We start from the raw sequence: 16731 nt of genomic DNA on the forward strand, positions 1-16731 counted from the left end.
GGAAGGGAGAAAACTAAGACTATGGATGGTTAGTTTTATTTTTGCTTCAAAGCTATCAACTTTGTTGATCCATATAAAGTAGTATGTGATTTGTCTGAATTAGTATAGATTTAAAGGATTGGGAAGTTCTGCTTCCAAAGAACTGGGTAAGTTCCAATCAGACTATCCTTCTTACAGGTGCAACTATATTCAGAAAACAATTACCTGAAAATTGGAGGGGAGAGGGCAACCAGCTTCTAAAAGGGAATTAAAATTTGAAAGATTGGAATGGTGTGTATATCATTTTTCAGCGTTTCACTTAATTCTCGGGTACAAAGTGCCACCATGTGGGGAGACTAGAACTCAAAGGAAAACCAGTAGTCTTGCTTGCCTGATAAATCAGAGGACAGAATTAGGGCCAAAAAAGTCGCTGGAAAGTGAGAGAAAACTCAAAATCAGAGAGAGAGAAAAACTCAAATTTTTGGTTGATGCTTGAACCACATATACTCAATGAATATTGAAAACAGCCCAGTTAAAGATACAAAAATTGAACTGCATTTGACCTGATGATGGAGTCAGAGATGGGGTGAGCCTGAGGGAATTTATGAGTCAATATCATAAGGTCTAATACACATGTATTTGGAGGTTCAAGAAGGAGCAGATTAGGGGTAAGAAATATTTAACAACATAATGATTTAGGTTCTCCCAATTTGTTGACATTTACACATTTAATAATTCAGTAAACTCTAAGAATAAATTTTTAAAAAATTATGCCCAGAGACATCATAGTCAAACTACTAAAAACTAAAAATAAGACAATTTAGCCTCTGAAAGCTTGTTTAGTTCATAGCAGAAAGTTTCAGTCATTCAATGTGCTTCTGTACTCCACACGCTCCTGTGAGGGCAGAGTAGAACCACCCCTTCCCTCAGGCTCACTGAACTTCTGAGACATTTCTTAAAATTTGGTACATGATGAATGGATTCTGTTGACTGGCTGTCCTTATTACTTTGGTCAATTGTAACATTACTAGAAGGCTTTTTAACCAAAATTGAAGCAAAAGCTTGCCCATTAGGGCTCTGATGTTTTGCTTCAATTGTATAACTAATTCACCCAGTCAAGATGCACTCTTGATTTTTAGTATCAATCACAACTGAGTGATTCAAGGCAACCCCTATCAAAATGCTAATGGGGACTTGTTCACAGAAATGGAAAAAATAAACATAACTTTCATATGGAACCAAAAAGGGTCCAGAATAATCAAATAAATATTGAGGAAGAAGAACAAAATTAAAGACCTTGAACTACCTGATTTCAAAATATCCTACAAAGCTATAGCAATCAAAATATCATGTTATTAGCATTAAAAACAGATATATGACTAATGGAACAGAGAGTCCCGAAATAAATCTGCACATCCACTGTCAATTGATTCAATGAAGGTACCAAGAACACACAATGGAGAAAGGATAATCACTTTGGTAAACAGGGCTAGGAAAACTGGATAACCACCAGCAAAAGAATGAAATTAAAATTAGAATGTCATCTCACATCATACACAAAAACTATCTCAAAACAGATCAAAGACTTATACATAAGACCTAAAAATATAGACCCACTATAAGAACAACTTAAAAAGCAAAATAAAAGACAGATAATAGAGAACAGGGAGATAGAGCTTTTGCAAGTAGGAAGGAAACAAAGCAATGGAAGGGGGAAAGAAAAGGAAAATAAAAATAATTAAGATGTGTTATGTACATATATGAACTCCCCATGATGAATATAATTGTTATGTACTGCAAACATACTACTAATAAAAAACTAAGCACAGACCGAAGAAGGAGAAGAAAAGAAAGGAGGAGGAGGAGGAGGACGATGACAAGAAGAGGAAGAGGAGGAGGAGGAGGAAGAGGAAGAGGAAGAGGAAGAGGAAAAAGAGGAAAAAGAAGAAGGAGGAGGAGGAGAAGGAGGAGGAGGAGAAGGAGAAGGAGAAGGAGAAGAAGGAGAAGAAGAAGAAGAAGAAGAAGAAGAAGAAGAAGAAGAAGAAGAAGAAGAAGAAGAAGAAGAAGAAGAAGAAGAAGAAGAAATAATAATAATACAGGTAGATAAAGATGCACACAATGGAATACTATTCAGTCTTCAAAAGGAAGGAAATCTATAGGGTGACATTAACATTGTTGACAACTGTCATTTTTGAAGACATGATTGAATCTCGAGAACATGATCTAAGTTAAATAAGCACAGAAGGGCAGATACTTTATGATTCACTTAAGTAGAATTCATAGGAGGAGAGAATAGTGGTTGCCAGAGACTTGAGATGTTGGTCAAAGTGTACTATGTTTCAGTTATGCACTTTGAGTAAGCTCTGGAGATGTATAGCATGGTAACTATAGTAAATATTACTGTATTATAACTGGGCATGGTGGTATACACCTGTAATCCCAGCACTCAGGAGGCTGAGGCAGGAGGATCACCACAAGTTCAAGGCCAGCCTGGACTAACATAGTGAGTGCAAAGCCTGCTTAAACTATAAACAACTAAAAAATAAAGAGTAAATAAGTAATAATACTGTATTGTATACCAGAAAGTTACAAAGAGAGATCTTAAATACACACACACACATGCACACACAAACACACAAATAACTATGTGAGCAAATGGATGCTAATTAGCTTGATGGTGATACTGTAATCATGTATTGCTTGAGTAAAATCCACATTGATAATATCTTAACTTTTTCATTTTTAAACCTTGAATCCCGTCTGGGTCTGACCTAAAAACTCTGATTGTGTGTGTGTGTGTGTGTGATTGGTTAATTCATTTTTTAAAACTTGGAAATTCGTAAACTAAAATGATCACATTGCTCCTTCTCCATCTCTGGGTAATGCCATTTTAATAAGCAATGCTCAGGTAACAGAATGTAACCTTTACTTGGGGATACCCTTGTACAACCAGAGTACAAAGGGCTTACAAAGTACGTAGCCTGGCTTAAACTAACAATCGCCTTGCTTTGTTTTAGTAGTTTTGCTTACAGATAAATGGGCTTCTAGGGCTAAGTTATCATTAGTTTGCAATTCCTTGTAATCTGATACCAAAACGTATCAAAAATAATAAGCTAAAACAATATTGAAATCCATATTTTATTGGCTTTAATTACACACTTCAGTATTTACAAAGTTAAAGTTTAAATGAAAAGTCTCTATTGTATTAAAAAAAATAATAACTACAGCCCAAATTAAAGTGCCCTGGGGCAAGCACATCTCTAGCAGCTGAGAACAAGTGTCTGGAGTAGGAACCAGGCAGCACTCTGCATTACAACAAAGCCATTTATTTGCAATCAGTGTAAAAACTCTGGTTTTTAATGGTCCACTGAAAAGCAAGTCTATGACCTTCCTATTCAAAGTGCGGCATGAAAACTGAGAATGGCAGAACCTTGGAGCTTGCTGAAAATGCAGAATCAGGCCCAGTGCAGTCCAGCAAGTCAGAATGTGCTGGAACAAGATGCCCAGGGGACAGGCACAAGAAACCCTTTCTGAAAGGCCCAGAGACTTGGCATGAAAGTGTCATTTCCTCGGATGAAAGCATCTGTAATGTAAAACACTGCAGCCCAGCAACAGGCAGGTGACTGGGCATCCAGGTGTATCCATTGCATGATTCCCCCAAACAGCATCCCCTCTCACACTAGCTAGAACGCTGCCCACTCGGGGGGACGGCAGGTGCCTACCTTCACTGCACTGCAGCCCCTTCCAGCCTGTGGCACAGGAACACCCGTAAGGGTCTGGGAGACAGAACACATAAGACTTGCATCCCTTTGGTCCAATACACCTTTCTTTACAAGTTCTGCCAAATGTGTGCAGCTCACAAGCTTTGGGAGGAAAAAAAAAAAGCTGATTCAGAGTCAAATTGCAACCCGCTGAAATGTATGGTCTTTCTTTTAAAGAATCTCTCCTAGACTAGTGAACAGACTAATCTCAGCTGTGGCCTGGGCAGGCAGAGAAAGTCATTATGGTCCATTTTGCAGAAAATGACAGAACAACATCATCAGGGCTACTGCTCACAGCTTTGCAGGTTGTGCACTGCACACACCTAGAAGGTGACATTCACATTGGTGACATCATAGATTAGTGTATAAAAATCCTTTAGGAAAGGGCAACTTTATCTAAGACACACAAAGGTACCATATGACCATCTATCACCTTATCTATGACCAGAGTTAAAATTCTAAATCCAGTAATACTAGCATTTTAAATCCATAGCTTACTCATTAAGTATTCATTACTCACCTTTCTCACATGTCTTTCCCATAAACCCAGGGGGGCAAATGCATTCCCCAGTATCTTCATGGCAGACACCGTTGTTCATACAAGCAGTGCACAGACGATTACAGTCAGGTCCCCACTTCTGAGCTTCACATCCTTTTGTTAAAGAAAACAAGGTGGTGATGAGTAATCACATGCAAATAACAAACTTTTATGGAGCACCTATTTTGTGACAGTCTTTTTAGTGAAAGGTAAATGTGAATGAAGATAAAATGCAGTCTTTGGTGAACTTCCCAACATGGCCAATTAGAGAAGGGATGTTAGAGGAGCTTGGAGGGATGTTGCCAGACAATCACACCCAGAGACAGAAAATTAACCTGAAAGATGAATTTTTTTTTTTTTTGGTACCGGGGATCGAATAAGATGAATTTTTTATATTCAACCAAATATCTAGGTTGTTTAAAAGGGAAAGTGGGAGTCTGCACCCCACCATACAACCTTTACCTAGCAAATACACCATGTTGGAAGTGGTTACATCAGCATGAGGAAAGGAGACAGCACAGCTGGGACCGTACAGAACCTCTCTCCCACCTGGAAGAGGAAACCCAGTGTGGGAGTCAACTGCAGTCTGGGCCCCAAGGAAACTAGGAATACCAAACAGACAACCTTCCCCCCACACTGTCCTCCCAAACACCAGGGAATACGGTGTCCCTGTGGCATCTTACCCATCGCCTATTGCCCACCACCTCGTATCAACAAGGGAAGTCCTCAACCCTAGCCGAACACTGCAAACTGTGGGTGGCACTGAGCTCAGTGGCAGAGACCTGCTGATATCATCTCCGGAAATATGGGGGAGGGGAAGAGAATGAAAGAAGCCATACTCAAACGGGCACTTCCCTATTGCTTGCCCACACACTAGAAAGATCTGACACTGCATGAAATCCTGCCACTGCCCACTGCCCTCCCTGTGCAAAGGCAGCCTTCTGTGAGCCTGGGAACAGCAACAAGTTCCACCTGTTGTGGAGCTCTTGAGTTAGGGAGCAGAGACAGAAAAAGGTCTGAGCGCAAAGAAACAGAAAGAGTCACCTAGATAAAGGACTTCGGGTGATATACTGGGCAGAAGGGCCTTGGAGGGAGAGTGCAGAGAGGACTGCAGGATTTGCCCTGCAGCAAGGGGAGAGGGAATAGGAGGTCACTGTTGGAAGAAAACTGAGTATTGGGCAATTCTGTTCTTCCCAAATTAATTAAGGTGGTCAGATCTTGGGTCAGACTCTGACCTCCTATCTGTTTTCACCTACTGACATTTCCTCTTTCCCTCTCCCCTTACTTAGTTACCTCCTTTCTCCTTCTTTCTTTCCCTGCTCCCTCCTCGTCACAGACAGACTGATAATAGCACATAGAATAGTTTCTAAGGGCAAAATTGTCAAAACAAGTATTATTGTTCACAATTGATATACAGTTGGATCTGTGGATGCTATCATAATCAGTACACATATTTCTTGTTTAATGACCTTCCTGTTTAATGACTGTTAGGGACTTATGGCCAAGGTACACTGTCCAGGCTGATAAGTTGCCACTCAGCCTTATGACTCACATTTGGACTTACAACACAAGAACATGAGCGTCAGTGCAGACTTATGGTGGGTTCTTCTATAGTACAGTACTGCTATTTTTGCTGATTGCACTGTATGTACAATATTGTAGTTTTATATTCTGTTCTACATTACAGTACTGCATGTAAGAGTTATGCAAATAAAAGCAAAGTCATCAAGTTGGGGTTTCCTTTGACCATTTCTTTGTTCTGAATATTGAAATGTACATACTATATACAATTCCTCCTTTAGCGACCAATTCCTCCTTTAGCGACCAATTCATTTAATGACCTAGTCACGGAAATGGAACTTGGTCATTAAATAAGGAATGTCCTTAGAAATTCTTTCCTTACAATACAGTGAATGACCAACATCACAGTAAATGGGTAAAAGCTGAAAGCTTTCCCTCTAAAATCAGGAACAAGTCAAGGATATCCACTATTACCACTCTTGTTTAAATTTAGCACTCAAAACATTAGCCAGAGTAATCAGGCAAGACAAAGAAACAAAGGGAACATGTATAGGACAGGAAGAAGTCAAATTATCATTGCTTGCAGATAACATGATCCTTTACACGGAAGATCCAAGAAATTCCATCCAAAGAGCTATAGACTTAATAACCAAATTCAGTAGCATAGCAGGGTATAAAATCAACACCCCAAAATCAATAGCATTCCTGTACTCTAATAATGAACTCAACAAGAAAAAAATTAGAAAAATCATACCATTCACAATAGCATCAAGAAAAATTAAATACTAAGGAATTAACCTAACCAAGGAAGTGAAATGCCTCTACAATAAAAACTATAGTACTCTGCAAAAGAGATCAAAGAAGATATCCCCCTTTTCCCAGATAGGCAGAACAAATAGTGTCAATATGGCCATATTTTCAAAGCATATATATATATATATATATATATATATATAATGCTGTACCAATCAAAATACTAACAACATTCCTCACAAAATTATAGAAAATAATCCAAAAATTCATATAGAACTAGAAAATACACAGAATAGCAAAAGGAATCCTGGGCAGGAGGCATCACGATCCCAGACTTCAAGTTATGTTACAAAGTTAGCTTGACAAAAACATCAAGCTAGCATACATAAAAACAGACGTGTAGATCAATGAAACAGAATAGAGAACCAAAAATATATTCACATTCAGCCACTTGATCTATTACAAAGGGGCCAAAAACATACACTAGAGTAAAGACAGCCTGTTCAGCAATTGATGCTCCCAAAACTGGCTGTCCACATGCAGAAGACTAAATCTAGACCTGTATTTCTCACCATGCACTAAACTAAAATCAAAATGGATCAAAGATCTAAATATTAAAACAGAAATATTTAAACTACTGGAAGATAAAATAGGTAAAACTCTTGAAGCCATAGGTGGAGGATAGGACTTTGAACAAAACTCGGTTTTCCAAAGAAACAACATCAATAATCAACAAATGGGATTATATCAAATTAAGAAACTTCTATGCAGCAAAAGAAATAACCAACAGAGTGAAGAGACAACCTATAGAATAGGAATATTTTTGATAGCTACTCCTCTGACAGAGGAATAATATCTAGAATTTACAAAGAACTCAAAAAAAATCAGACCCTCTAAAAGGCCCAATTAAAAAATGGGCAACTGAAATGAAGACACTTCACAGAAGTACAAATGGCCAATAAATACAAAAAATGCTCTACTCTTCTTGCCATCAAAGAAACACAAATCAACACTTTGATTCCATATTATTGATGCACAATGAGGCGATACTCCTAAGTGAAATAAATAGGGCACACATGTAAATGCCAAATAGTACTCTGGTGTGAGAAACTGAAAGTGTAAATAAGGATCAAAGTGTGTAATTGATAATGTGAAATAGGAAGAAAAGGGGCAAAGGGGAAGGGAAATGGGAGGGGTAGGGGAAAGGAAAGGGAATGAAATTAATATGAGAAAATGGAAAAATGGAAACAAAGTCTTTGCAAATAGGGAGGGGTGGAGGGGTTGAAGGGAGGACCAGAGAATGGGGAAAAAATAAGAACCAAGAGAGATTATGTAAAGGTGTAAATTTTCAGTGATGAATGTCATTATATTGTATACCTAAAATGTACCAATAAAATTAATTTTTAAAAAAATAATGAAAAAAGAAAGAATGGCTATCATGCAAAATCAAGTAACAAATGTTAGTGGAGCTGTGGGGGGAAACATGCCCTTCTACATTACTGATGGGAAGGTAAGACAGCACAACCACATGGAAATCAGTATGGAGATTCCTCAAAAAACTACACCTAGAAATTCCATTCAACCCAGCTATTCCGCTTCTGGATATCTTCCCAAAAGAGTTAAAGACATCTATGCAATAGCAAGCAGTACACTTCATAATAGCTAATCCTTGGAAGTGGCCTATATGCCCATCAACAAATGAATGGATAAAGAAAATGTGGTGTTTATACACAATGGAGTAACTACTTTGCCATAAAGAAGGATAGATCTGAGTCATTTGTAGGAAAATGGATGCACTTTGAGACCATCCGTTAAGTGAAATAAATCAGACACCCAAACTTAAATATTGCTTAACTTCTCTTGTAAGAGAAATCCAAAGTACAAATAACTTTTTTAAAAAGTTACAGATAGACAAGCGGAAATAGGGAGATAGATCCTTTGCAAATGGGAAGGGGAATTAGATATGGAGCAAGGTGGTAGGGAGGAAAGGGCAAGGGGAATAAAAAGTATTAATATATGTTAAGTATATGTACCTACTTCCTAAAATGAATGCAAGCCTTATATACTAAAACATGTACTAATAAAAAATATTCTTTGCCCTCTAAATGCTAATTATCTAATATTGAAGACAGATCTATAAACAGTAAATAATGATAGAAACAGAGACAAAGGAGTACTGAATCCTGCCTTGTAACTAGAAGCAGGTACAAAAGAAGGCTTCTCAGAGCAAGTGGGATGTGAATTGAATCTGGTATACTATGTTAGCTGTAAAGAAGATAATGCTGGAGAATAGGTTCCAGGCAAAGGCAAGGCATAGGAAGAAAACCTGGCACGTTCAGAGCTGTATGTATGGTTAGAGACAGGAGAAATGGTCTTGCAAGTGTGCCTGGCCAAGACCATCTCCAACACCTGGAGATTTGATAGAAATGCAAATGTTAGACATATCCCCCACCCCTACCCCTGCCCAACCAACTGAAAGAGAAACTCTGGAGGTAACTCAATAATTTATGCCCAACAATCCCTCGCAGGGATTCTAATACTTGTTACAGTCTGAGATCCTCTGTCCTAGAGAGAGTATGTAAAGAGGAATAAGGCTAAACAGGGAAGGAACAGCCAAAAGCATCCATCTATTTTTCTTTTAGCTAGAAAGCATATAAGAAACAAGTGAAATAAGATACATAAATCAACAGCACAAGGATGGTAAAATTCTTCTACATTCATCTTTCCTGGTTACTTCTCTCCAACACTTTGTTAATTAGGTCCAATAGTACCTGCTAATATAAAAAAACCCAGGATAGCTGGGATGGCCTTTTGAGGCCAGAAACAGTTTCATTTCTCATCTGAAGGGTACTACTGCCTTTGTCCCTGAGTATTTATCTCACAGTGATAAGCTTGGACCTGTGCCTACAGCTGACATAGCCTCAGAATCGCTTTGGCAAGAGCGCCTAGTTATCAATATTTTATTTAAAATAATCTAGAAAACTGTCAACCCAGACCACTTCTTACAGCCTTCTACTTAATAGTTCTTAGACATTTTGTTGCTTTCTCTAATATTTATATTCCTTACTATATAAAGTGGGGAAGCCTCAGCACAACCAGAGATAGCTTGGGAGCCAGGCTACTGGTAATTTACCCATGTAAAAATAATCGCAAACAATGTAGATAAAATGGGCCTTTCGTTACATGAAACTGTGTTCTCCAGCCCCGTGTCTACCTGAGAGCCTATCCCAGCTTAACAACTCGCCCCAGAAAGGAGGAAAGAGTAAACTTCTAAGGGACCATGGGGTACTCTCTTGGGAATGGATAAGTCAGGAAGAATTTGTTGACAATTTACAAGTTTGGGCATCTATTATTTTCTTTAAAAGCCTTGTAATTCTGTATTTTAAAAAAATACTTATTCATGGAACACAAAAACTTTTATTGTGAGAAATCTTTTGTCAGGGAGGAAATTTAAACTTTTAAAAAAATTCTACAAATATAACCAGTGGGATTTTTAACACAAACCCTTAAGCCCTATCTGTTTCTAAGCTCCGATTAATTCTGGAGAAATAATCTACAGATATGAGAAATGGACATATGCCTTCAGTTTATCTCATTTCTTACTAAACATCAAAGAAATAATATTGGAGAAAATATTCTTATATAAGATGATTATGATCTAACTCAAACTTTAGAATGATTCACATGGTTTCATAAAAATACTCCTAATAGGGAAGGGAAATGAATATGTACTCCAAGAAACCAGAAAAGAAAATTTGGGTTTAAAATATGTTTGAAGTCTTTTGCTTTGTCTTAAAAGTTCAGGTGAGTTTTAAATTTTTAATCTCTACTAAATCATGTTTGTTTTAACATTTTAAAAAGCTTTAGGTCTTATCTACCATGATACAGTGACATAATAAGAAATACATATTTGGTCTCTGCCGCCGATTCCTGGCACACAGCTCACAAAACCCTGGGAATCTTCAAAGTAAAGTTATCTTTCAATGTTAATAAGATGACTAGTGGGGGAAAAAAAAAAGAACTGGTGGTTGGAAGCCTCGAAATAGCTTCAGAATAACTGCTGGTCACCAGAAAGGCCAAAGCATAATTGGAGAGTTGAAACATCAGTTCTAGCCACCAATCTCTGGGAGGAGCTAAAGGCTGCAGGGTGAGTTGATCACACCTATGTAACAGAATACCAATAAAACCCAAAAGGACCAGGTTCAGAGAGCTTCCAGACACAGAGGGTAGGGTGCCTGGAGAATGCGTGGAAGCTCTACATATACCTTGCCTCTATGGCTGTTCATCTTTATCCTTTGTAATAGCTTCTGATAAACTGGTAACTAAGCATTTCCCTGAGTTTTGTGAGCTATCCTACCAAATTAATCAAACCAAGTAGAGGGTCTTAGGAACCTTTGATTTATAGCTGGCTGCCGTTCAGAAGCACAGGTCATCACTTGGGGCTTGCAACTAGCACCTGAAGTGGGGCATCATATAGGACTGAGTTCTTAACCTGTGGGTCTGGCGCTGTCTCTAGAGAGAGTCAGAATTGTTTTAAATTGAAGGATACCTAGCCATTGTCCACTGGGAAAACTGTTTAGTGTGGAGAGAAAAATCCCACACATCTAGTGTTGGAAATGTGTTCAGTGAGAGTGGAGAGTAGAAAAGCCACACAATTTTTCTATTCTTCACATTATTTTTCTATTCTCATATATCAACTGATGCTTCTGGTGTTATTAGACAATTCACCCCAGAGTCGGAGTCCCTTGGCACACTTGTATCAGACTAGAAATTACCTGAGTGCTACCAAATTGTTTTCTTGCCATGCAGACTCTGTGTGGTGAAATAAAAGTGGAATTCAAGGGACCAAGATCAACAGATACTTCATGTAGGGCTAATGAGATGCCACCTATTGGAGCCTGAATATTACAGTTTTACTACAGTATTGTTGTATGTTATAGTTTTTAAAAGAATGGTCTTACACAAACACCGTCCTGACATTGAATGGAGAAAAGTCAAAGGCAGCAGTCTTCTGGGAGGAAACAGGTGCTGGGTATATCAACAGATTCCCCTTGATTCAAATTCAAATAGTCCTGCCTACAAAATACCTTGTTATATTTTTTCACACCCGTACAGGTGGCTTAGCATGGGGCATAAACTAAATGAACCACACTTTTCATATTACAATATCTATTTAATTACATATGTACCTGCTCTGACTGGAAATAACTCAAGGGATATTGCTTTATTGTTCCTTTTCAGTTTTTATTTTTTATTAGTAAATGTTTGTAATACATAATGATTATATTCTTCATGGGGAGTTGGGACATGTACATGACACATCTTAATTTTTCATACCTCCCCTCACCCCTATCTCTTGTTCCCCTTTCCTTTTGCAAAAGCTCTATCTCCCTTTTTTCTTATTATCTCTCTTTTATTTTGCTCTTTATTTATATTTTATATTTATATTATTTATATTTTATATTTATTTATATTTCTCTTATAAGAGAAACCATGTGAAATTTAAGCATGTTTTTAAAATTTTATTTTATTGATACATTTTAGGTATACAGTATAATGACCTTCATCATTGGAAATTTGCACCTTTACATAATCTCTCTTGGTTCTTATTTTTCACCCTTGCCCAGCCCTCCCTTCAACCCCTCCATCCCTACCTATTTACAGGACTTTGTTTCCAGTTTTTCATTTTCTCATATTAATTCCATTCCCTTCTTTCCTTTCTTCCATCCCTCCCACTTCCCCTCTGCCCCTTTTCTTCCTATTTCACATTATCTATACCTTTTAGTCCTTATTTACACTTTCAGTTTCTCACACTAGAGAAACTATTCAGTATTTATACATGTGTGTCCTATTTATTTCACTTAAGAGTATTGCCTCAATGTGCATCCATTTAGCTATAAATGTCTCTAATTTCTCATTTTTGATGGCTGAGTAGTACTCCACTTTTTAAAACACATTTTCTTTATCCAGTCTCCAGTTGATGGGCATTTGGGCTGGTTCCAAGTTTTAGCTATTACAAATTGTGCCACTATGAAGATGGGTGCACATATATCACTGTGGTATGATTCTTTTAATTCTTTGGGGAAGATCCCCAGCGGGGAAATAGCTGGGTCAAATGGGACTTCCAGTCCTAGTTCTTTGCGGTATCTCCATACTGATTTCCACAGTGCTTGCACCAGTCTACACTCCCACCAGCAGTGGAGCAGGGTTCCTCTTTCCCCACAGCCCCGCCAGCATTTGTTATTGGTTGATTTCATGATAGCAGCCATTCTTTCTGGAGTGAGGTGGAATCTCAGTTTTGTTTTCATTTGCATCTCTCGAACGACCAGTGATGTCGAACATGTTTTTGTATGTTTATTTGCTATTTCTACTTCTTTGTCTGAGAAATGTCTGTTCATTTCAGATGCCCATTTTTGGATTGGGTCTTCAAATTTGTGAGGTCTGACCTTTTTAAGTTCTTTATAGATTCTAGATAGTAGACCTTTGTCTGAGGAATAGCAGGTGAACATTTTTTCCCACATTGTGGGTTGACTCTTTACACTGCTGGTGGTTTCTCTTGCTGTCCAGAAGCTTTTTAGTAAGAAGAGATCCCACTTGTTGATTGTTTGTGCTAGTTCATGGGCAACTGAGGTTTTGTTCATAAAATCTTTTCCTATGCCAACGTCTTCAAGAGTTCTACCTAGCCTCTGTTCCAGCTGATTCAGCATTTCTATTTTAATATTTAGATCTTTAATCCATTTCAATTTTATTTGAGTGCATGGTGAGAGATATAGATCTAGTTTTAATCTTCGGCAAGTTGAAACCCAATTTTTCCAGCACCATTTATTAAAGAGGCTATCTTTCCTCCAGTGAGGGTGTTTGGCTCCTTTATCAAAGACGAGGTGGCTGAGTGTTTCTGGAGTTGTTTCTGCATCTTCTAATCTGTTCCACTGGTCCTCAGGTCTGTTTAAGTGTACGTGTTTGATTTATTTCACTTAACATTATGGTCTCAAGGTACATCCATTTTCCTACAAAGACTCAAATTTTTTTCTTCTTTCTTGTCACACTCAATTCTCAATACCAACACAGTGCTTGGCAGAGTTATGATCAATACCTTTTGCTGAATGAATGAATATAGTGCAAAGCAAAATACATTATATTCTTGAATTAGAGATGTCAACCATGATATCTCTATGACAATATAGAGTAGTACAGGGTGGCAAACATGTGGCACACATGCTGCAGCAGGCTGTTTGTTATCACTGAAAGCTCTGAAAGGTTCACTATCACTGTTATAGAGGAATGACAGAGCAGCTCAGGTATGTAGACCCAAAGGCCTAAATATTTAATCAAAAATATCCTAACATAGGTGGACATAATTCAGGGCAAATCTTTTATGTTCTACAAATTAATTTCCTGTAAGTTACTGGTAATGGTTACTCTTACTACAAAATTATAATGGGGAGCTTTCACTAGTTCTAGCTCTTACATTTTTCAAATCTAAAAATAAAAATCACATTTGAGAGTTAAATGGATTTGGAAAGTATGGGATTTACAGGAAATGTTTAATGAGAGATTAGCCTGACCCAGGAGGCCCAATTCATCTCCTTATAGCAGTCACCTTTCAGGTGCTCATCGCGATTCCCTTTTGTATGAGAACGATTCTGCCATAGCCTGTCCCTAACTGTAGTATATGACTCTAATTTTGCCTATAGCTCATTGGTCTGGACTCTAACTTCTGGCTATAGCTAGTAGGGATCTGATATTTTAGGCCAATTTGATTCTTTCTGCTATGAATTCAACACTCAGAAGTAAACACTGTAGTAGCTGAGTTATGATAATGGCAGCATCTTCAGAGAAAATCTACCCTTCAGTTCCCACTACTGAACCCCCTGATATTCCCCTGAGCCGATCTTTTCTGGAACCTGTTTCTTAGCTTTTGCAATTTGTCAAGAGTCCTTAGTATCCTTCTAATCAGTCCCTGAGTTGTGCTTAAGTAGCCAGGCAGTTTCTATTCCTTGAAACCAAAAATCCTAACTACACCATCACAGATTGTGGCCTCTCAGTCACTTACTCCGGACAATCAGCCTGGTGAAGGCCGAGGTGAAGAGGTTTCCTCCTATGTACCTGGCCGAGTACACTCCAGCATCCTGGGGCTGAGCATGTGGCAGGCGCACTTCTAAAATATCAGGTACCTCATGCCGGGGCACTGAATGAATGAAGGAACCTGGTGAGAGGAAAGAGTGGAAAATGACAGATTTAAACACTCTGATTTCCTTGTTTGTTCTCACAAATAAATCACCTCACATTTTACTGAAAACTTCTTTCTCTGTGCCAAGTTTGGAATACAACATTGCCTGAGTCCTCTGGTTAATAGGAGATGGTATGTGAATAAAATCTAACATTCTCCCAACTACATTCATTTTGGAATTCCTTTATTTTATATAATAATCTGCAGAGAAACAGAATTTGGGATCCTCCTTATGACAGGATTTTATTATAAGTACATATACCATATTCATTCATGAATGTACAGAGTATATTTGAATTCCCAGTTTGATTTACTTAAGTAATCAAACACATTGCCTAAGAAAGCTCCTATCCTATCCAGAATTTAATAAGCTTGCATCATAGCAGCTTTACTTCAAACATCTGCCCCTGAAACTACAATTAGATAATGATCTAATATGCCAAGTGTTATCTGATGTCTCACACCATGGTACAGAAAGAAAATGGAACATATACTCACCATTTTTGTAAATCACTGCGTCCTCTTCTTTAATCACCACCTTTTTGAAAGATATACTCACATTATCTCCCTTGTCCACAGTCATAGTTAAAGTAGCTGGTAGGAAGGAAGCTTTTAAAAAAGAGAAAACAAACACCAAAAATGATGTCACACATTTTCCTCAGAAGCAATTGAATATTGACCTTCAAAAGATGAGACCTGGTAATTTCCAGGCATCAGTTGTTTTTTATGATATCAAAGATAATGGTGCTAATAGATTTTATTCTTTCTTAAGGTTATTCATTCTATTAAGAATCTGTTGAAAGGAATGGTCATTTTCTCTTTAAAAATATAAATATATACACCCATTATTATATATACCATTTCCATGCAAATGATTGAGGAGGCAAGAACATTGTGCTGTTCAACATCTACTATCAAAATAAATCCTGATATTAACTATCTGCCACCCTTCTCCAATCTCTACCAAATTTCCTCAAAGTAGAAAAGAATATGAATGCAATATGAATTTCTTCAAAGTGAAGAAGAGAAGAACATTTGCAAATAGCTTTTCCCTTGGTCCTTTCATGTTGAGGTTACTCTTGCTCAAAATCTTTCTACTTGCTTTAGAGCTCCAAATATTTCCCAAATGGTACAAGCACAATGCTGGGCTTATTAGTGGTGTAAATACTAGAATACTGAAGAATAAAGATAATGAAGGAACCTAATGTCTTACTTTCTACCCTTTGATTATACATGTATGAACTGATATAGTTATGGGACTGGACAGTGCTAGGAGGAGATAGGGAGTTATTCTACATTTATTTGTCTTTTTAGATTTTAAGTCAAGGGACTGAAAACTTTGGTCTCTGTGTCAGGCTTGTAATACAACACTGTCCTGGTTTATTGGAGAAAGTTTGTGAATAAAATTTAACATTCTCCCAACTACATCCATTTCTGAATTCTTATATATTATAATCTGCAAAGAAACACTCTGGAATGAGGAGAGACTGACTTTAGGCTTTTTAAAGTTAAGCCTATGTTAAAATACAAAAGTTTCCACTAAAAATAATAAAATATAAATAAAATTTTAAATATAATATTTAATACTAAAAATATACCACTAAAAGAAGAGAAACAAGATATACAACTTCCCTAAACATGAAGAGAAAGATAGAATGGAAATAAACAAAACACTAAAATGAGAACAAATAAGGCCACAGAAAAATCATGACATACCAGATATGTTAAAAGATAAATTGAAGTAAATCAGAGTAAATTGAAATAACACAACCATGTGTTCTTTTTATGAACTACACATTAAACATAATGACAAATCTGACTGAGAATAAAGGCATAGAAAATATGTATTAAACTAATACTAAAACTAGTTTTATAATATTTATATCTGAAAAATTTCTAAAGTTAAAATTTCTAGGAATAAAGATGGTTTTTACATAACAATAAAAAGG

The 16731-nt window shown here is 37.3% G+C and overlaps 1 protein-coding gene across 3 annotated transcripts in view; it reads right to left on the bottom strand.

The window, feature by feature from the left end:
* Tek (TEK receptor tyrosine kinase) overlaps window positions 1-16731 on the bottom strand; it is a 126621-nt gene that overhangs the window by 57611 nt on the left and 52279 nt on the right. For 2 of the 3 annotated variants that reach the window (XM_004838368.4, XM_021252944.2), the window contains exons 3-6: window positions 15281-15391; window positions 14606-14758; window positions 4261-4392; window positions 3702-3842 (exon numbers count right to left, since the gene is read on the bottom strand). In XM_004838368.4, coding sequence (XP_004838425.1) covers window positions 3702-3842; window positions 4261-4392; window positions 14606-14758; window positions 15281-15391 — 537 coding nt within the window. Of the gene's footprint in view, window positions 1-3701; window positions 3843-4260; window positions 4393-4961; window positions 4981-14605; window positions 14759-15280; window positions 15392-16731 lie in introns of those variants that run through there. The other variant, XM_087183816.1, reaches the window with a different exon arrangement.

This window comes from Heterocephalus glaber, unplaced genomic scaffold (assembly GCF_053883595.1).
Source record: "Heterocephalus glaber isolate CG9 unplaced genomic scaffold, H.glaber_assembly_v1.0 deba00001481, whole genome shotgun sequence".
Lineage (NCBI taxonomy): Eukaryota > Metazoa > Chordata > Mammalia > Rodentia > Bathyergidae > Heterocephalus > Heterocephalus glaber.